Below are 22,529 nucleotides of genomic sequence, written 5' to 3'. Positions count from 1 at the left end.
CCCACTTCTGGGCTAAAGGCCTTCTCTCCCTTAGAGGAGAAGGTTTGGAACATATTATTAAAATTAAATTTATTTCATTTATTCAAATTAATTTAAGCATAATACATACTGTAAAATATTAGCACATTATAATTATAAACAAGGTGATATTTAATACGAAATTGTAATGTAAAAAATACCAGTACAGTATCATTGTCATACAGTACACACACATGCTTTATTCGAATGTACTTTAGCGTGCTGTCATTGTCGTCGCGCGCGCAGCTTTTAAACTACAGACAGTTTAGTCAAAACGGTTTTATAAAGTGGACGTGTTTTGTATAAGAGTTAATTGTTTTGTTTGCAGTTCCATTTAGTTTGATTAATAACTGTGACTATTGTGATGACCTCCGGAATTAGTGGAACGATTATAACATGGCTACTGTTGGGTAATTATCAAAGGGTTATATTGTTCTTGAATTATGATATTATTATTATTTTAATTTTAGAATAAAGTTTTGCATGGAATTAGGAATGTCAATAACATTAAAAATATTTTTTTTACATAGTACCTTAATATCGATTTCCGAATGTGTGAACCGCGTGTTAGGATTCAGATCATATTGATATATTTATTTTATTTTTCGAATATAATTATTTTTTTAGTTGATTACTTGAATATTCATAAATCATATATATATATCATAAATTCAGTAAATAGTGATAGTAAAAATACGTATGCATTACAACGCTTCTTTTAATTTCACGTTTTAATAAATATATTCTAAAAATGGAGGGAAAATTGGATGTGAACATTTTTTTTAAATAAAAAAAATACCAATCCGACTCGAGATACCTGATACTATGGATATAAATTTCGATTGCGATGTTACCCGGAAATAAAACCATAACTAATTGCCAAACCCAATCAAATAATCAAATTTATAGAAACCACGTCTGTAAATATTGTACAGATTGGAATAAAATGAAGTAACTACTAAAAACACACCAATATAAATTTTAGAAAAAATTCAAGAAACCGTACGAAAAAAAATCATTTAAGTTATTTAAAAGAAATAATTTATAACTCCTTGAAGTATTTATTATACAATTGAAGTGAGTTAATAATATATATATAATTATACTAAATATAAATAAAATAAATAAATATGATACAACATCACATACATTATTACTCTGATCCCAATGTAAGTAACTAGAGCACTTGTGTTATGGATAATCAGAAGTAACGACGGAACAAACACCCAGACCCAAGAAAACATAGAAAACTAATGATAATCTACATTGGTCGTCAAGAGATGTCAAAATAAATGTAAATAATACTAAAAAAAACAAAAATAAATCCATAGGCCATCTCTCTTTCATAAAAAACGACCTTACTAAAACAGTGTTGTCGTGGGGCAGCCAGTTGGAACGTAATTGCTCGCACCATATACTATTTACTAAATGACACAAACAATGATATAAATTAACGTTTTAATCTATCACAAACAATAAAATTGTTATTATGAATGTCATGTGAATTAAAACGAATACAAACGTTATATAATCTATAGTAATATTATAAATGTGTAATCAACTCTGTCTGACTGTCGCTCTTTCACCAAACGCTGAATCGAATTTGATGACATTTGGTATGAAACAAATTTGATCTTCAAGAAAGGACAGTCTATTTGTACCTATCACATGACAACCAAATCCCTAAAAAAACTAGCAAAGCGGCAGGCGACAGCTAGTATTAGATAAAGCCACATATGATAGAAAGAGACAGAAGACACAGGCAAACAGCTCTAAATGCCTTTTCCTTAGGTTTTCTAACAGTTCACTCCACAGTCGCGAAAAAGAACTTCAGTACAAAATTTATTTTTAAACGGGTATTTGTTTATTTGTTTCTGTTGGTTTAAAATTGGAAGGAATAAGACTCAGGATTAATTAACTTCACCCCCCTTTAAAGATAGAGTAGATATTAAAAAAAGAGTGACTACTCAGTTTCTTGCCGGTTCTTCTCAGTAGAAACTACTTTCCGAACCGGTGGTAGCTTCAATTAATTGTAAAATGACGATTCAAAAGTGCTTGTTAAAGATTACTTGAATAAATTTTATTTTGATTTTTGAATTTGAAAATATCAATCATATAAAATAATAAATTTGCGTTCTACGCGCCGCCGTTTGTCCTCTAAAATTCATTGATGATATAAATCATAGGCTGTCTGTATAAATGACAACCAACATTGATCACAACAAAAATTATCGTTAATATATTATTTATTCAAATACGTTTATGATTATCTGATCATCAGATAGCTTTGGTTTTTAATAATTGAAATAAACAAATCAATATCAATGTATAAAAGTTTATTCCGATGAACACAATTGATTTCCCATGATTATTAATACTCATAACTATTTTCTTGGTGGTAGGGCTTTGTGCAAGCCCGCCTGGGTACCACCCACTCATCAGATATTCTACCGCTACACAACAGTACGCAGTGTTGTTGTGTTTCGTTTTGAAGGGTGAGTGAGCCAGTGTAACAGGCACAAGGGACATAGCATCTTAGTTCCCAGGGTTGGTGGCGCATTGACGATGTAAGAAATAGTTAATATTTCTTACAGCATCATTGTCTATGGGTGATGGTGACCACTTACGATCAGGTGGCCTGTATACTCGTCCGCCAAACTATTCCATAAAATAAAAAAAAAATATGTACCACAATTAATAATGCTTATTAAACGTAGACAAACTTTAAACAAATGCATAATCATTCGTTCTATTTATTTTGTATATTTCGTATTTGTTATATAATGGTCAGTCATAGGATTTTCAACGGAGGATGTTATAGTATATAACCCTGAATCCCATAATCGAATGGAACGGCAGTCAAACACAACCAGCGAGACTCCAGGCGATTCCAAAATAAGGAACTGTAAGACTACCAACTTTCGTACTTCGGACTTCTACTGAGAAGTTGAAATAACAAAAAAAACTACACAGATAAGTAACCCTGTTTGAAAGTAGAACCTCGAGATTCGCAACCCGATGATTTAGCCACAGACCTATAAACCAGTTAAATAAACATTTTTACGCGACTTCAAAAATAAAGAAAGTTTTCAATTCGAATAATTCTCTGTGTATTTCTCAATATCGGAACCAATTGGAAACCTACTTAATTTTTTTATTTGTAGAAATAAATATTAAAGGATATAAAGTGAAGGCGTTTATACCAACTTATTTGTACGACTTTGAAAGACTTTCATTGCGAAAAAAAAAGTTTCCATTGAACCCACAAACACAAATATTGGATTTATACAGGAGTTCGTAAACTCCACTTCACTTTTAAAAAACCGATTCGATACTTACGCTTTCCCTTCGCTGGATTCCAAATTCAACATTCGAATATTTCATAAAAAAAATAATAATTTGAATTTCGAACATATACAAATTGTCCAAATAGAAAAATAAAAGAAGATCATCTTACTGAACCTCTGAATTATGCAATTGCGACCTAGATCCACGTTGCCCGCACCCCATCTTGCATTTTTAATTTTTCACATCAAACCCGTCCATTGCAGATGTCTCTTTAATTATTCTCAATTGGAACCAATTACTAAATAACTCAAAGCTTCCATAAAGGGATCTCATAATTGCACTTAGTTTTGATGGCAGCTATAAAAAGACATTTGGTTAATATAATATGCCTTCAGTACACGATAACACACTTGTAATAACTTTATATAACTAGAATTAAAAGGTTATAAAAGTATTTTGAAAAATACTTATACTGGTTAGAACAAGTGAAAAACGGTAATCATCATGAGTTTAAATGTACTTACTACTTTTTGCTTCTGTACTTAAAAAAAAACATGCAAATAATAAAAGAAAATTATTTATAAGAATTGCGAATTTTAATCATACTATTGAAATGTTTGACTCAAGAAGGTATTTGAACCCGTAAACTCAAACGTAGCTTTGTAAACAAACCGTACCAACGAATACTCTATTCCAAACATAAGAGAAAAAAGACAAATAAACAAAATTTGACAGCAAATTGACGGGATATCATTGGTTGAGAGCTTGATTAATCTATAGATTTGCAAAATGGCCTCTCGAATGTCGACGAAACTGTTACCGGAATTTAGGAAATAAAATGTGAAGTTTGATATAAGTTGTTAAGCGAATTAGTGTTGTTTTATAAATAAAAATATATTAATCATAAACATATATCTAAATATTAAAATAAAACAATAGAGTTATAAGGAAATCGCAAGAAATACGTCAATCTTAAATTTATGACTCCTTATTTATATATTACTTTATTTATTATCAATATGACTTATGTTACTAATATTTTATATTCAATTGTCAAGCACATGCATTTATTAAAACTCTGAAGAAGCTGATTACTTAGCGCGTGAGTCGCGTGACCACTTAAGACGCATCTTCATAGTTCATAAGTTCGCATCATTATAATTATTATTACACGATACTGAGCGATAAAGACAAGGCGCCATATACAAAAACATTCAATATTTTTAAATTTAGAATTTTCCTTACTCACTCTTATCATTGTTTTTTTTTTAATAAAAATAATAAATGCGTAAGTATCTTGTTATTCAGCCGAATCACACTTCAAAAATAATTCTGATATTGCCATTCAGTAATAATAAGAAGAATAATTATTTTATACTTTAGTATTATATAGTTATTTTATATACTTTTATTTTTATATGGTTATATTTTATTATAATCAAATTCCCTGTAATAATTACACTTCGAATAAAAGCGAGTATTCTATAGTCTGTTTTTTTATTTGTCTTATACAATACGCACAATTCATCTAGTTTTTTTTCATTCGTTTCTCAAAACCTAGGTGAATATTTTAAAACAATCTTATAATCTTATGTATAAAAGTATAATTAAATTATTATATTTTTATACATAAGATTATAAGATTACTTAGGATGTTGTTTATATTATTGCTTAGGATGCTGTGGGTAAAAAGTTTGAGAAGCGATACGCTTAGCAATGAAACTATTGACTTGTAATGGGTCTCATTACGACATGCGCGTATCCACATTGTCACAAGTAGTCCTAAATATGCTTTATTAAAGTATCAAGGCGCGCACGACGCACCAATTGAGCATATTAAGGAATTCTTATATACCGAAAACTGACTATAACGAGACTACTTTGTATGAAGTACGATATTATTCAATATTTATGAATATCATTTAATGATCATAGTAACATTTTTTAATGTATTTTAGTTGAAATTTATTATTTTTAAATTAAAAAGAATAAGTCTTAATCGCTTAATCTATATTATTATTGTAAATGTGAAAGTAACTTGTCTGTCTGTCTTTCTGTCGCTCTTTGAAACCGCTGAACCGAATTTGGTGAAATTTGATATGAAGCACACTTGAACTCTAAGAAAGGACATAGACTACCTTTTTTGCCTGACATATGACAAACAATGCCTTAAAACGCGAGCGAATCCGCGGGGTACTACTAGTTTTTTCTAAACCAAAACATGTATATATACGAAATAGTCATCACTCTTTATAACCAATAATAATTGTAGAGACGAATAACACTTTTACGCTATTTTGATTCGTACCGACTTTAAATTTAATAATAATTACAATCATTTTCGCATATCAACAATGCGATGTACTGAATTTGTTCTTATATAATAGCTATAGCTGTTGTACGTATGAATTCGATGATTGGCCGATTGAAACGTCCGCTTGCAAATATAATTTTACTAAGAAACCATTCGCTGTATTATGAAACAAAGGTCATTTTCCTCTGTCTGTGATAGCTGTGCGATATTTTTTACCTGTCGGGACATCCCCTTTTATAAAAATATATTTACATACTTAAACAATATAGCGCTTATAAAACAAGATTTATTTTATAACTATATCCCTGTGGGGTATTAGGATGATATGATCAATTTTATTTAATGCATGTGTAGTAGTTATTTACGTTGCTTTCAAATAACATTTGCGTGGACTTAGGACATTTCTATACATGATAGTTTCTTTATAGACAAACCGACAATAAGACATCATATTTTAGCAATTATAATTTAATGTTAACAAACTTATGCCTCATCATATCATATGTTAATTTTTCATATTTCTATTATTTTTATTATAAGTTTTCAATTAAAGAATATGTTTTTCGAAGCATTACTTTATGTAGAGCGGATATAGTCCAATATGTTTTTTATCGTATGTATTGTGTTTCTATCTCATCTTACTTGGTACTTGCTAAGTTGCTTTGCGTTTCATCGAAATAATCTTAATTACATAGTGTAAAACAAAGTCGCTTTTTCTGCCCCTATGCCTGCTTAAGTCTTTTAAACTACGCTACGGATTTTAATGCGGTTTTTTTTAATAGATAGACTGCTTCAAGAAGAAGGTTTTATATATAACTAGCGACCCACCTCGGGCTTCGTACTGATACTAAATATACTACACAATTTGTTGATTTACGATATCACATCGCAATCTTCTAAAATGATCAGTGTTTCTTTACTATATTGTCCATGTATTATATACAAAAACCTTTCTCTCGAATCACTATATCTATCACAAAAAAAAACGCATAAAAATCCGTTGCGTAGTTTTAAAAATCCCTTTGGGGACAGAGAAAGCGACTTTGTTTTATACTATGTAGTGAAACATGGTCAAGTTCGTTAAAAAACACTGATAATCTTAGAAGTTTCTTCTGCTATGTCGTAACATCGCACCCGTGCGAAGCCGGGGGGGTCGCAAGTTGTACATATCAAGTTATCAAATTTGTTAACACAGCATAATATTGTCAGCACATTGCTTACAAGAAATGCATACTGAATACGACTTAATCAACAAAAGTCCAATGTGAATTGAATTATTAATAACTTCATAAGCCGTGTATTTAAAAAGTCGTTAGCACGCCAGAAAGGTATGCATTTACAATGTCTATACTGTTCATTCATAAGAACATTCCTTGCATTTGTTATAACTGTCCGTCTGTTACATCGTGTAATGATATCGTCATCTATTTGTATTTATGCTGGAATTTATTCACGAGGTCGTTCGTGAAGTATTCATAATATAATCCAATTTAGCTTGATCCGTCCACTCTCGGATCCATTATAGATGCTATGTCCCAGTTAAAATAGTCGCAGAGTATCCAGTTTAAGCTGGAAACATCACTACAATATTGATTAAGTTAATTAACGTGCGATGCATGTTTTAAGACAGTTGTAATAATCAATACCAGCAGGCGATTAATTTCCTTATAAAGCTTAAATAAGTCGTTGTTTTATTCCACTAATACTTAATATAAGCGTGAAGTTAGTGAGTTTGTTGTTACACATAACTGGTGTTAACCATCAAGCCTCCTGGAACAGTTATGCATTAGGCACCCTTTTATTTTCCACCAGGGTTAATTTGTACTGCAATATCTCGGCTGGATCTTGGGCAGTTTTTGACAGTAGAAATCATAGACAATTTTTTGCCTTTTTTTTCGTGGAGTGTAATCGACAATCTACTCATAGAGCATTATTGAGGGTATATAGCACAGTTAGCAGAATACTCCAGACCTTAGAACTCGGCACTTCGGCACACTATGTCAACGCTCCAATGAGCATTCCCCTAAACCCGCCTCGATGTTACACTATACCTCGATGTAACATACGCTTAAAACCACTGGTGATCTTCTTTCCCAGCTCATTAATTCAGGGGAATAGATAATGTACCTGTATTTGTTTGCACATACCCTGTCTTCTGAGCTTAATGTATTCTGCGTTTGCGTCTTGAAATTTTGGGTGAAAGTCTGTCAGGACTCGAGGTTGAACCATTTTGTTTTATGAGTCTATCAGTGGAGTCATTTATCTAATTCTACAGTAGAACTTGAGCCGAGATAGTCCAGTGGTTAGAACGCGTGCTTCTTAACCGACATTGCTGGTTCAAACCCAGGCAAGCACCACTGTACATTCATGGGCTATATTGTGTTTATAATTCATCTGTTGAATATGTCCCAAACTTTCTTTTCAATGAAATTTCGTCCAGTAGTGGGAAATTTACAGGCTGCTGTTGTCTACAGTAGAAGTTATAAAATATTGAAATGAAATAAGTTAAATTTATTACTATAATAATAATTTAAACATTCAAGTTCAAAGGAACACAGTGTATCAGCGGAGAGAAGTCTTACAATTGTTGTCAAATTAACGAGATATAAAAGCGCCTCCCCTCGCATGCGTTCCCTAATTTGTCTAATTTAAAAAAATAAAACATAACTGGGTGAATGACTATTTAAGCTTCATAAACTGTAATCTACGTGACATATTTAAAGTAGTTTTAAAATGGTTTAATACTTTTTTATGTTTTGATAATTAATATGAAAATCTATTCAATCGTTATTATATTGAGTGCCGTAAAGGAGAACTGAGATACCTAGTATGAATTTTGAATATATAGTAAAAATTACTGATTTTCAAACCACAACCAGAATTTGTGGACTATAAGGTATCAACATAACTTTAGGATAACATTTAGGTGACATGGATCACTTTGATAAAATCTGTGATAATCAACACAAGAAATTCTTCTTGGGCAAGGTACCCGTTTCTATAATACAATTCCACAGACATTTTTAACTTTGCCGTTTCATAAATTCATTCATTCAAATTATTTGTAAAACATACATAGGTAAAGAAGGCGTATTATTTAATACTAAATTATACAGACGATAAAAAAGCGTAGAATTAATACTTATTGACTTCCAGGCAGGATATATTTGAAAATGAATAATGTTGAAAAAGACTATCTATATACTGAGTTTCTGCCGGCTCTTCTCGGTAGAATCTACTATCAAACCGGTGGTAGCTTTAACTTAAAATAGTTGATAAATGACGATTAAAAGTGTTTCTAAAAGCCTACTTGAATAAACTACATTTTGATTTGATTTGATAATTATCGCAATTTAAATATTGCTATTCATTTTTTACCTTACGCCAAACGAAATACCTACTTTAGATATATTTTCCATAACCAGCTTTGAGGTTTTACTAAAAATGTTTTACCTTGCACTCTGCTTATTCAAACAATCAGATTAATAAATAATTATTTTAAAAAAATATACTGTGGCACACTTAAATGTAGTTAGATTTTGTAATGAATCGTTATTTTATATAAAAATACATGCACACAATTATTAAGGCTATTTGCTGACGAAATACTAAATTCGTCAAATGTTAGTATGCACCTAAATATTATTTATCATATACCATTTATTAGTAGCTTCTAGTATGCCTTATTTTGAATTATTATAATCTTTTTTACTCTCTCTCCCTCTATCTTTCTTTGCCTCTCTTTTTATCAGTTAAATTGAAGTATTTATTACATTGAAGGCACGAACGTGGTACAGAATATTTAAATAATTTTAACTATTTAAATTTGGAACATAATTAATTTTATACAGATAAAAAATATTTTTACAAAGTGGAATGGTGGCAAAAACGTGAAATTCTTATTGCGTACATTTTATAATTATACTTTTTTTTGGCACGAGAAACACTTAGTAACGCAGACATACTCTGCAATGTAATTAATACTATTTTTGCATTTATCTGTACTCCATTAATTATAAAAAAAAATTATGAGCATTCTTAAGAAGCCTTAAATGCATTTGAGTGCTATCTTATAAAAAAAACGTAACAAAATGAAAACTTAAAGAGTAATTATTTCGAAGGTATTACGTGAATAATCCGCGTGACCCGCCCTTGTTTGGGTTCATACCTCACATTTGCATAATTAATTGTTTAATCCACTTGCGCCTGACAAAAACAATTTACTTATGTAAATAAAAGTTTTAGCGCCGTAAATAACATTTGTTTATTTCTAAATGCAAAACCGCTTTAGCAGTTAAGTGATTGCGTTTGATAAGAAATAAAATGCAACGAAGTTAGATTTGTTTTACAAAAGCCTTATTAAATAAACTTTCTTAATTTTATTTGAATCGTTTTTGAATTGCAATGGAAATTACTATATTTTATATGATTATTTTTGTAAGTATATTGTGATTGTGGTTGTTTGTTAATATTTTTAGTATGAGTGTCTCTATGAGCAGTGGTGACCACAGAAAAGTCAATGACGTCTGCCTATCTATATATATAAAAATGAATCGCTGTTCGTTAGTCACGCTAAAACTCCAGAACGGCTGGACCGATTTGGCTAATTTTGGTCTTGAATTATTTGTTGAAGTTCAGGAAAGGTTTAGAAGGTGAGTAAGCATGATAAAAACGCTAGGAATATAATAAAAACAACAACTTTGTTTTTCCTTGGAAATAGATTTATTAGAGAATTATCATTGATTTTCTATGATTATCGATGTTAGATAATAAAACATTGATGTTTTAATATTGATTTTGCATTATTTAAAACATCGTTACATCTATTTTTCGAATCTTTATATATAAAAATAAGTGGCATTTTTCTATATCACTTTATAACTCAAGAACGGGCTCACCTATCCAAACCAAATTATCAGGGTTTGTTCGGACTATTTAGTAGATGGTTTATGTGAAGTTTGTACAAAATCGGTCGTGTGGTTCTTCATTTAGTACATTTTTTGTAACAAATGAATTCAATAAATGGCGGGTCATTTTGTTAATGGATATTTTTTAGACGGAAAATTGTACTGTCAAATTAAAAGTAAGTATTAATTGAAAATGAGTACACTCATCCACCAGTTTCAATTGATAAAACGTCTTAAAAAAGTACATCGTTTATTTTTATGTTTAAATATACAGAAAAAAGTTTGTGCCATTAATTTTTATTCATATCGACTGATGGTTCGTCCACAAGCACAAAATTATATCTCGAGATGTGGTAAACTATATCATCAGTATATCGTTGGTATGTATGCCAAAATAGAAACTGAATGTCTTAATTTTAATCGTTTCAACCAAGCAAAATTAAGATCCGAAGAATATATTCATTTGCAAGATGCGATAGCGAATGATGCTAATTTAATGATATCGGGCGATTGACTATATTGCCATCTTCGTTTATTGGTCGCCCATGGCATATAAACGAATATGCTCAAGACCCAATTTCATATGTACGAAAAATGGTCGACCGGATCTGTTACATGTAATCCTCAGTAAGATGATATTAAAAACAATTTATTTGAAGAACAGTCGACATGACATAAGAGCACACGTGTTTTTCGGCAAAAATTGAAAGCACTTATGGATTTAATTGTAGAATTATGAATATTTGGAGAGGTGCGTTGCAATATGTACTCCATTGAATGGCAAAAAAGGAGATTTCCACATGCACATTGCATATGTATCAATTTGGCTGATACATAAAATAACTCCGGATCAAATCTATAACGTTATCATAGCTGAAATTCCCGATCAAACTCTTGATCCAGAGGTATTTCACGTTGTCATTAAAAATATAATACATGGTCCATGCGGTGGGCTACATATGAGTTCGTTACATCTATTTATCGAATTTATTTCAGTTGGGAAAAACGCCGATGTTATCAATTAACATCGATGTTTAGAGCTTCATAAACATGTTCGGTATTGATGTCATTATCAGCTCCATAATCATGTTTTTGTAACATGGGTAATCCCTACACTGTCAAACATTTGATGTTGCCCCCGTTATTCAGAAATCAAATTGAAAGAATAGTTATATCTTTATAACTACATATTAATTCACAGGAGGTACCAAAAGAACCTTAATTTTAACTAACTTCAGTTGTTTACTGTCTATCAGATCATTTTTATGTACATAGATTGTTTGATAAATCTTAAATTTTGTCAGAAAACCAAAGTCATCGACATAGCTAACCAGATTAGTAAGCTGAAATGGCAGTGCGCTGGCCATATTTGTCGCAAAACCGATAACCGTTGGGGAAAAAGTGTTCTAGAGTGGAGACCGCGTCTTCGCAAACGTAGTGTAGGACATCCTCGGGCACGGTGGAGCGACGACTTACGCAAGACGGCTGGCAGGAGCTGGATGCGAGTAGCCTAAGAACGATCACAGTGGCGTGCAATGGAAAAGCCTATGTCCAGCAGTGGACGAAAATGGGCTGATTGATTGATTAAAGTTTTGTCACATATTACATTTATGAACGTAACCATTATATTTGACATTTGACAACCAATAAACAGATCGATCCTTTATCGTCTATCGATTCCTCTTATGACAAAGAGTGCATCCTATTATCCCCCTACATATTATTATATTCTTTGCTTCTATCTTTGTGAGTTGATGGTTACCGCTACGTAACAGTGATATTTCAAGCTACTTGCTCTATTTTTTTAAACTTTAGTTATAGTGTGTGTCTGAGAACTTTTCTTACTTTGTTTACGATGACGAGGAGAACACGACCTTACTTAGGTCGTCGCAGTCAAAGTATGATGACCAGATGAGCAGAGAAAGACAGATCGAGAAAATAGTTATATTGCTATGTCACAATTGCGTTCTTTAGTGACTGACAATGAAATAGACAGGCTTAGGTGTGCCACATCGAACGCAACAAAAGCGAGCACGACTTAATGGAATTGAGAGATCCCACAGACGCAGTACTCCTGTGATCCTGGAACGAGCTGCATGCACTATGATCCGGCAATAGATTATTGTGCCGACAAATTAGTAACAATTGGTTAAATGACAATAATTTGTAAATATTGTGAGGCGTTCAAATACAGTGGTGAATCTATTGGATTATGTTGGGCTGGAGGCAAAGTAAAATTACCACAATTGGTCCCACCACCAGATCCCTTACGCTCTTTAGTTTCTGGGATGGGAAATGATTCTAAGCATTTCTTAGCCAACATTCAAAAATATAACAGTTGTTTCCACATGACATCATTTGGCGCAACACATATGGTTCAGGACTATTTTATGCCAACTTTGAAGGTATTATAACGCAATACTTTTTTTATTATATTAAAGTTTGTAATGGAATATGTATCAGAAATATTTATTTAACAAATCTTTAAAAAAATCAGTTATATATTCGCTACGTGCGATGGTTTCTATGCACATCACATTTGGACTAAGTTAAGCATTTCGATTATGGCAGTACGAAGTTTGCCGGGTCAGCTAGTTTTAAATAAAATAATACAATATTAGTTTATAAGTGTACTCTAATATTTTAATAACTCAATGCAATCAATAAAATTGAAGTTTTAATATATTTTTTTCACATTTTGACGTTATATTGACATACAAAAAAAAGTTTGATCAATTTTATTTTTATGTGTAATTACAAAATTTATATTTCTTACCTTCAATAATAAAATCCAAAAACTTAATTAATTAATATTTTATTTATTCTCTCCAATATCAATGATGACAGAAAGAGATAAATCAATTTTAAAATAACTCTCGCAAAACTACATAGAACAAGTAAAGCTATATTTTATACTAATAATTGCAGTCTGTATAATATAATAATAATCGAAATTGTTCATTGATTTTTGTCTATTATTGATAATCAAAATGCATCTTAGTTACTTAATGATATCAAAGATTTGACCTTACGTATCTTTCAACATGATTTTAACCATCTTCAAGATGATACTTTGATATACTTATAATAAAAAAAAGTTCTAGTTTGGTGATCAGTATGACAAAATAAACAATAAAATTATTTCTATATATTATTAAGGTTGAAAATACCATAACATATTAGGTTAACAAAATGCTATTAGGTACCTACTTGTAAAATAATTTCTTGAATAAATATGAAACATATCGATCAATCAATTTTATAAGACTATATTCATATAAATAGGTTATATTTGTTACTAAATTTAACAATAATTTACAATGGATTGTGATGTCGTGTTATATTTAGTTAAAATACATGTCATGAATACAGTTACTAAACATATTTATTATATTTAAAACAGATACATAGTTATTTTAAACGTTGAAAATTCCTGTATAGAGGTCATTAACCTGTTACAATTTTTGCAGCGACAATAGCACGTGCAATAGAGGTGAACGTTACGGGCGAATGGCGTCCAGACCTGGGATGGGAAGTTACGTGTGGGTGGCAAACTCTGTCCACCGACACCCTACAGTCAGTCAGATTATATAACAATGGGCAGCAGTTCATGATTTACCGACCTGAGGTTTGCATACATGACATTATAGAATATATATTATAATATAATATTATATATACGAAAGTAAGTTTGCTTATATTAATATTTAATAGTTTAACAGTAGTAATATTGTATGAGAAAATTTTAACGTCTTCGATTAAGACATGTATATTATTTGACAGTTCATGAAGTCAATAGATGAGTACGTTTAATGCCGAATAGGCTAGTACCTAAAAAAAATAATTAAAGAAATTAAAAAGTACAAAATAAAAGACTATTTTTGATAATAATGAGTATTTTGTACTGAGTGAGTAATGATATTACTTGTATATTTATTTATTTGTTACGCTTTTTCCTCCTACTCTCTACTAGTATCTATATCTTAGTACCCAACCCCAAGTATCTTGGTACCCACCCAGTTGGTGGACCAATGACCATGTAAGGAATAGTTAATATTTCTTACAGAACCTTGGAGCGGTTCTGAGCCCTTACCTCACCTGATGAGGTTATGCGTTATCTTTTCTGTGGTAAGGTCAAAGACCTGATTTACCAAGTCGGGTAAAGTCACTATTATTAACACTGATACACAATAATTTCCATAATTTAAATAAAACTAATTATAACGGATGAATCGCGTGTATTAATTATTTTTAAACATCCCGACGTTTCGAGCACTTTGCAGTGTTCGTGGTCACGGGTAGACTGTCTACCCGTGACCACGAACACTGCAAAGTGCTCGAAACGTCGGGATGTTTAAAAATAATTAATACACGCGATTCATCCGTTATAATTAGTTTTATTTAAATGTGTAATAATCGCGAAAATTTAAGACAACATTAATTTCCATAATTCTTAATTAACCTCCACATAACCAGACGTGCGAGTAATTATTTTTATTAATCACGGAATATCGTTTTCATGAATATGAAATGCCTTGTTATAATTCCTTTTAGTTTTCCCATCGATTTTATCAATGTCGGAGGTGAATTTGTATCATATATGTATATACACTAATTACTAATTAGCTGATTATATTCACATTAGCCGTATGTAGGTTTACTTGTTCTGAAAAAGGTTTGATTTTCTTTCGAACTGAATATCTTTCACGTATATATTCAATACTATTTTTATTTGACATATTAAATTACTTTTCAATTTCTGTTTACTCTGTGGACAGTGCATTACTAAGGATATCATTAAAATGTATAAGTATTATTGCGACATTACTTAAACATATGATATGATGATTTCGACGAGAATGTAGATGAAAAGTACATTTTTGAAAAAACTTATTTTTCATCAATATATATTTTTTTATTTTTAAAAATTCACTCTCTATTGCTTTCTTTGTCCCAAATACTTTTATGAGACGACGAATCAAAGGAAAATGTTCAGGCGCAAGACTACGTACATTTCAAAGAAATTCCTCATATACTATATTGAAACACTAAATACTTTTAACTTCTCTGACCTTATAAAAATATATTACGTTAACAAAATTATCATTACACGTTACTGTTGGATATGGACGACATTTTCAACTGCATTATCAATCGTCAGGATGGCCGAGCGGTCTAAGGCGCCAGACTCAAGGTAACCCTTGCCTACTCAGTAGGTATGAGCTGTTCTGGTCCTCTCTGAGGGCGTGGGTTCGAATCCCACTTCTGACAAACTTTTTTTGATATTTTTTTTCTTACGTCTTACTTTCAACTGTGAGTAGCTCAAATATATAAAATCTGAAACATTTTATTTTGAACCATATCTAATACTGAAAAATTAAAAGATTCAAATACGAGAAGTTCTTGCAATAGTTAACTCGTTATTTTATTAAATAGGTATTTAATAACATCCTCACTCTAAACTATAAAATAATATTTAATTAAAATTGTGCTATAATTTAATTATATAATTTTTATTTGAATTTATTTAAAAAAATATTACTTGTCAGACTTCCATTCCAATTCTATTTTACATGTGTTCGATTTCCTGTTTAAATAAACTAAGATTTCAATACTATTAAATGCTGATGATGCCCATCAAAATATCGAGTCATTTACTCATTTAACAAAATATCGGGTCATTTACTCATTTAAAATATTAAGAAATAACTATGATTAATTAATTAATTGATTATGTAATAATAATCACGCATCTAGCCTATCTTACCAGAAGCCCTTCACACTCCCATATACAAAAACATACATAGCTTTATATCCGCCCATGAATACGCTCTTGACTAATTTAAGACAGGCAAAGTTAGATTGCGCGTATTTAAATTAGCTTAATATGCGTCCGAGTGCCTATATACGTAATGTAAGGTCTGTTTTCGGATATTCACCTATTTGAGTCATCATACCGAGTCGAGTGGGTAATCTTCCCCTTCCGAGTATTTTACCAAGTAACAATCTGTTTCCTCCCTATTATGCGCTTGTTTACAAGCTTCAATGAATACCGCTTTGAAATTTAACTGACTTGATGACAAATTGTGTTAATATTAGGTAGGTAGGAACAAATCTTATTTAATTTTATATGAATGTTAAAAATATTTGTAACATTATATATAACAAATAATATTCTATATAAGCACTTATGTATTTTATTTTATTATTTATGAACATTATGATGGCAAGTGGTCACCATCGCCCATAGACAATGACGCTACGATAAGAAGCCGTACAATATTCCTTGTTAAATATATAATCATGAAAATATTTCATATATTTTTATATATAATTGATCTTTTAATTATTTGAGCATCACTGGGCATACATTATAGGTACATTGATTACAGAGACATGGACCATCTCGGAGCGAAGTATTCCAGACTCCTCAGACAGTAATGCACGTGGACTGCGCCATAATTAGAGACAGGGGACAAGAAGGGAGGTGTGTTATGCTTCTAGAACCTTACCAGCCATCCGTTAGTGACTTCACATACACATGCGAAGTTTCTGGAGAGAGACCGATGTTCCGGATTGGAAAAAAGGACTACCTCGTTAAAATTCTCGGTAAGTAACAGACCAAATGTTCCACTGCTGGGTAATTTCTCCTCTTGAGATGTTTTTGGAGATTTTTCCATCACGCAGAATATCGTTTGAAACACGCAGTTTTCCTATAGTAAGTTCTTCGAGATATTAATTATAAAAACGTATTTCTTTTGCATTTATTTTTTATGATATCATATCAAGCAAATTAATCATCGAATATAATTCTAATCTCAATTTTATTAATGCATTTCAATATTTGAAAGCTAAAATATCCTCAATCAGTGAAACAGGATATAAATTTTTAAATAGATTCAGCAACACCCATGTCTATGTATACATGCCATGACTTATCATATCTTTATTTCTTTTTAGTTCCACCATCGAATGCATCACTCACTAGCAAAACCCAAGACGGATCATCTCCAACCCGTGTAATGCTCAACTGTTCTTCGACTGGTCTTCCAGCACCTAACCTGCAGTGGACTGTCGACCAGGACAAGGTGAGTCACAACAATTTTGGATACTTCAGAAAGGATAGTGCACTGTAGAGTTCTTGAACCTAGAAGTCTAATTCAGCTTAAAGATAATTTGTGCTTTATTTGTAAAAATAAATACTTAGTTGCCTTTGTACAATACAAATGGACCACTTGATAAGTGGTCATCATCGGAGATGTAAGATGATTAATCATCTTTGACAAGTAACAAAACATGAGACCTACGTAGTTATCTCCCTTTAACTTGTACACTGGATCACTTACCCTCACCCTTCAAACCGGAAGACATCAACAATAACTTCTGATTGGCGGTAGAATATCTGATATCTGGATACTGATACGGGCTTGCACAAAACCTACCACCGAGGAAATTATTACAATTATATAATGTCAATGTTAATGATGTAGGTATTGACTAAACAATGTTTTAAAAGCAATAGGTTTTCAATAAGCTTAGTCTATGGTTGCAATATAAAATCATATTTTTTTTCTTCCCGTATATGTGATGCTGGTATTATCTGGATAAATAGCCTAAACACCAATCACAGTAAAAACAATATTGCTCATTGAGCAAATTAATTAGCAACCAGGGTTATTACAATACATTAACTATTACTGTATTCCGTATGAAACTTCTAATAGTTACAAATACAGGTCAAAATGTTTCCAGTAATACTTAAAATCAAATAAATAAATACACTGGAGTCAAGTTTCCCATATTCCCTTAATAATCAAATTAAAGCCTCAATTTTGGCTAATTATTCATGGTATAGCTAGATATACAAAACAATGATAGCGAATGAATGCAAGTCAAGTATACAAATTCACTAAATATGGTGCAATTATAATAATCTGGGTTTTCCAATGTTCATAGTCGTTGGAGCAGGTGATGCAATAAATCAGTTGTATGCTTCACAATATTTTATTTGGAAGGTAGACAAACCTACCAAATTCGTCACGACATTAATGCAAAACTTGATACTTATATCATTGCACTAAAATAGCGCACAAAATGGCCCATTGTGATGGCTTATACAATTATTTTTATTATTCATTGTATAATCTAATACTGTATGTGAACTGAGCTAAGCCTACTTTTTTAAGCATTAATACTGGGATATCTTTCGACAAACTATTATTAATCTTCATACTTCAACCAGAGCACAAAAAAACGTTTGTACTGATACCCAAACGAGCCAAGATAAAGGCCCACTATGATAGAGAGATAAGATTTTTAATTTAATCTTTTTATGATATATGTGATGATATGATTATATAGGTGGACAGCTATATAGACCACCTGATGGTCAGTATAGCACAGAGACATTGGCCCTATAAGAAATATTATCCATTCCATTAGATACACCGGCAATTTTGAGAGCTAATTTAACGCCCCTTGTGCCTGTTCCTGCACTGGCTCACTCACCTTACGAATCGGAATTCGGTATCCTAAGATTAAGACTTTTATTTTAGCTACAAGCAGACTTCACCGGGCGCGTTTGGAATGCAACGTCAAAACTTTGGAACGTCTGGTCTTATCTATCATACACACGGAACTCAGATGCTAAGGTCCTTTGTACTCCTGAGGTGAATTCCAATAATGAGATTATTAGAGGAACCCCAACAGAATTCAACTCGGCATCTAGATATTTTGGTAAGTATTTCATGTCAAACTCAGAATTCCGCAAAATTTAAATTTCCTCTATAGGAATTAGTCAATTACTATTTAAAAATATTATGTAGTCAGTCTCTTCGTCAAATTATTGTAAACTCGAAGGATTTTGCTGCAAACGATTAGTTTAAATAATTTGTGATTATTTTATCCAAAATGTACCTACTGGGATGGTATTATGGCCAAAAAAATATTTGTGTAATACTATGCTTTAGATTGTATTAATTCGTTTGGCAAACTTATTTAATTGATGTATTATCTCCCTTGGCAATTAAATTAATATGCGGAATCCCGAATATTTCTATATACAATCAGATATTGTACCTACCTATTATATATGTATCTATAAGTATAAAATTATCTAAAAATCTTTCCTAAATTGCGTTTTGTATTTCTTAAATCATTACGTTAACTAACCCCAACTTCGAACCATCGTATACTCCACTTTAAATAATTATAAATTGTATCTTTTTTTAATTGATGTTATTTATTTTTTCAGGTTCAACGCATATAATGTTTATGGCATTATTTTTATATTTATTAAGGTGAAGTTAATTTCTATGGACCTTTACTTAAATGAAACCACAAAGAATTGATGTTTTTTTTTTTTATTTTATTTCAGTAGGATATCGTTGTTGACTTAGAAACATTAGGGTATGGTTACACTAGAACAATGATCACAGATAATAAAATCATTAATTATTTTTAGTAAATCTTTATCATGTAATTAATTATGTCTGATTTTTATAGTACGATCATATGTGATTTTGTTCACAGTGTAACCACCAGCTTAGTAAAATATTGGTTAATAAAATCTCCACACTGCATATATATTTTAAATATATATCTATATGTTCTATGAAATAACGTTCGTCATTTATATAGCAGATATACAAATATTATGCGCATTTTGACAGCTTATGTCAGTATTAAATAAAATTATAGAAAAAAAAAACAAATTTCATAGAACACATTGGTATATAGGTTTTCTATAAATTTCTATGGGGGTAACTATTCATTTTCAAGTAAAAATGCTACTCTATGGACAACATTTATATTATAGACACCAAAGACAAATAAATACGCTTACAGATTAAGGTTACACTGACACATGTGGATGAAAATATTTTATGTTGTTAGTTAAATTTTCATATTATTATAAATTGTAATTTCTCATATATGTAGCAATTTTAGACCGTTCATTTCAATGTATATATGTAAGTTTTCACCCACATGTGTCAAGGTCAGTGTGGAGACTACCTTACAATGATTTTGGCATTCTGTTAGGACATCTTACAAAGATACGTCTATAGATTATACTTTCGAAGTTATTTTCAGATTACATTATTAAAATCCCATTTACATGTAACTAAGAGAAATATCTTATTATTAATAGAACCGTTTAAAATTGTAATGTGCGTGAATCATTATATTTAAAAAATATTCATATAAAGATTACTTTCAATGAATTTGTACAATGTGTCAACAAAGAAAACATTATAATAATTTTATATTAGTTTTAAATTCAACAAAACTTTATTTAATAATCTATTTTTTGTTCAATAACTGTAAAATTAAAGTAGCGTCAGCAGGTTAATTGTCAAAAAAACCTTATAAAACAAGTTTTTTGAATTATTAAGTAGAATATTGATATCAGAATGAGTTTTGGCTTTGACAAATAACCTTACATAACAAAATAACTCAAAACTGCAACTGTATCGATAGTATCTCCTTTACTTTTATATATACTATTAAAATTGAATATATAGTAATGTCTGTACATTTGTAAATAATAAAATTTTATGGACGTAATTCGACAATTGATTAGAAATATAACAATTAAAATTAAACAATGTAAATATAGCATTATGTACTAAAGAGTATGAAATGACTAGGTCACAGAGCTCTTTGTAGTTTTAACGTTGAGAATATATTTAGCTAATATGTAATTATGATAGAAACTATAGTTCATTATAAATGAATCACTATGATCCAATTATCAATCAATTATTGATTTATTCAAAGTTTGAAGTTGATAACGTTTATAAAAAGTACATTATTCATGTTTGTTTGTTTTTTTTTTTAATCTTTTTGTGCGTTGGAATCATAAACATATAGTAATTTTAATTTTGTATTTATGTGTTTTCTTTACGTTACGTTGCTGGAAATTTTGGTAACGGAAAGTCCTTCTGGCATTCCTGATCCTGATTTTTAGCATTAATCTAGAATTCTATAACATTCATTATGACCACTTACAATTCAGAAGTAGTTGAAATAAATATAATTCATAAAACGGAATTCAACTATGCCTGTTACGACATTCAAGCAGCGATTTGTTTTGCTGACGTTACAATATCTGTCCACAAGATAATCAAATCGACCTTAAAAAGTTTTCTCACATGTATATATCGACAAGAAATTATTTACAACGGTAACAATCTGCCATTCTTAATTCAAAACCGATCAACTGTACAATTGAAATGTAAATAAATAGTTTGAAAGGGGGACCAATTTATAAACACGTATGGGATATCATTTCACTCTTATTTCGGCCACGGCGGTGAGAACAGCCAATTGCAAACACAGGTAGACTTTCTAAGGCCTTACTCTTATTATCCGATGGGACGGCAATCCGGAAAGAGTAAAGGCTGTACGTCCAAGGTAAGGCAGTTTACTAACCAGAGATTTTCTTCTACAGTAAACCAATATTTTTCATCAGCCCGATCTGAGGTCTGAACCCAGTACCTCAGGATCTGTGGCTTTATATTTTTACGTATACGTGTATTATTAACACTAAAATGAATTTCTAACGGGGAATTAATACAAACGACTCTACATTATTATCACAGTACCTTTTGTCTATCCTTCACGCTAACAATTTCCCCATACAATTAATTGGGTTTTTGACCGATTCTTTTCTAATAAAAAGACACACATTATTTTAACTTTATGGAGACAAATTTAATATATTCTACAGAAATAGCTACAAACACGAATGATAAGAATTGTAAAGGTATAGTAAATTGATAGCCGACACAATCTCTTTATAATAATTCAGTCTAGTCGATTAAAGATTTAAAACTATTCGAAATTGGGACTAGAAATCACAATTAAACGTACATCACTTAACACTTACGTAATGCAAGAAATTCTTATTAAATACTTGTAAAGTTACACGAAATGAAGAAATTATTGGTCAATTAAACTACTACTATCGTTAGACGACGAAAAGAATGCAATATTACGCA

General features: G+C 30.9%; 1 protein-coding gene and 1 non-coding gene across 2 annotated transcripts; both read left to right on the top strand.

Moving 5' to 3' along the window:
• Nucleotides 1-281: 281 nt before the first annotated feature.
• LOC124535702 lies at nucleotides 282-21,342 on the top strand. Its single transcript, XM_047112011.1, has 6 exons — nucleotides 282-428; nucleotides 13,998-14,155; nucleotides 16,920-17,136; nucleotides 17,488-17,615; nucleotides 19,083-19,263; nucleotides 19,781-21,342. The coding sequence occupies exons 1-6, from the start codon at nucleotides 383-385 to the stop codon at nucleotides 19,828-19,830; spliced, it is 780 nt and encodes a 259-aa protein (XP_046967967.1). The 5' UTR covers nucleotides 282-382; the 3' UTR covers nucleotides 19,831-21,342.
• On the top strand, nucleotides 15,684-15,798 carry Trnal-caa. Its single transcript has 2 exons — nucleotides 15,684-15,721; nucleotides 15,754-15,798. It is a non-coding gene; the product is annotated as a tRNA-Leu (tRNA).
• Nucleotides 21,343-22,529: the final 1,187 nt, after the last annotated feature.

This window comes from Vanessa cardui, chromosome 15 (genome assembly GCF_905220365.1).
Source record: "Vanessa cardui chromosome 15, ilVanCard2.1, whole genome shotgun sequence".
Lineage (NCBI taxonomy): Eukaryota > Metazoa > Arthropoda > Insecta > Lepidoptera > Nymphalidae > Vanessa > Vanessa cardui.
Note: the sequence above shows the minus strand (reverse complement) of the source record. Positions and strands in the feature narration are given on the sequence as shown.

Excerpts from the sequence above, each read along its gene's own strand:
- LOC124535702 (XM_047112011.1), top strand. The coding sequence starts at position 383 with ATGACCTCCGGAATTAGTGGAACGATTATAACATGGCTACTGTTGG. Across the intron at positions 429-13,997 it reads TATAACATGGCTACTGTTGG|CGACAATAGCACGTGCAATA; the intron begins GTAATTATCAAA and ends CAATTTTTGCAG. Across the intron at positions 14,156-16,919 it reads TCATGATTTACCGACCTGAG|AGACATGGACCATCTCGGAG; the intron begins GTTTGCATACAT and ends CATTGATTACAG.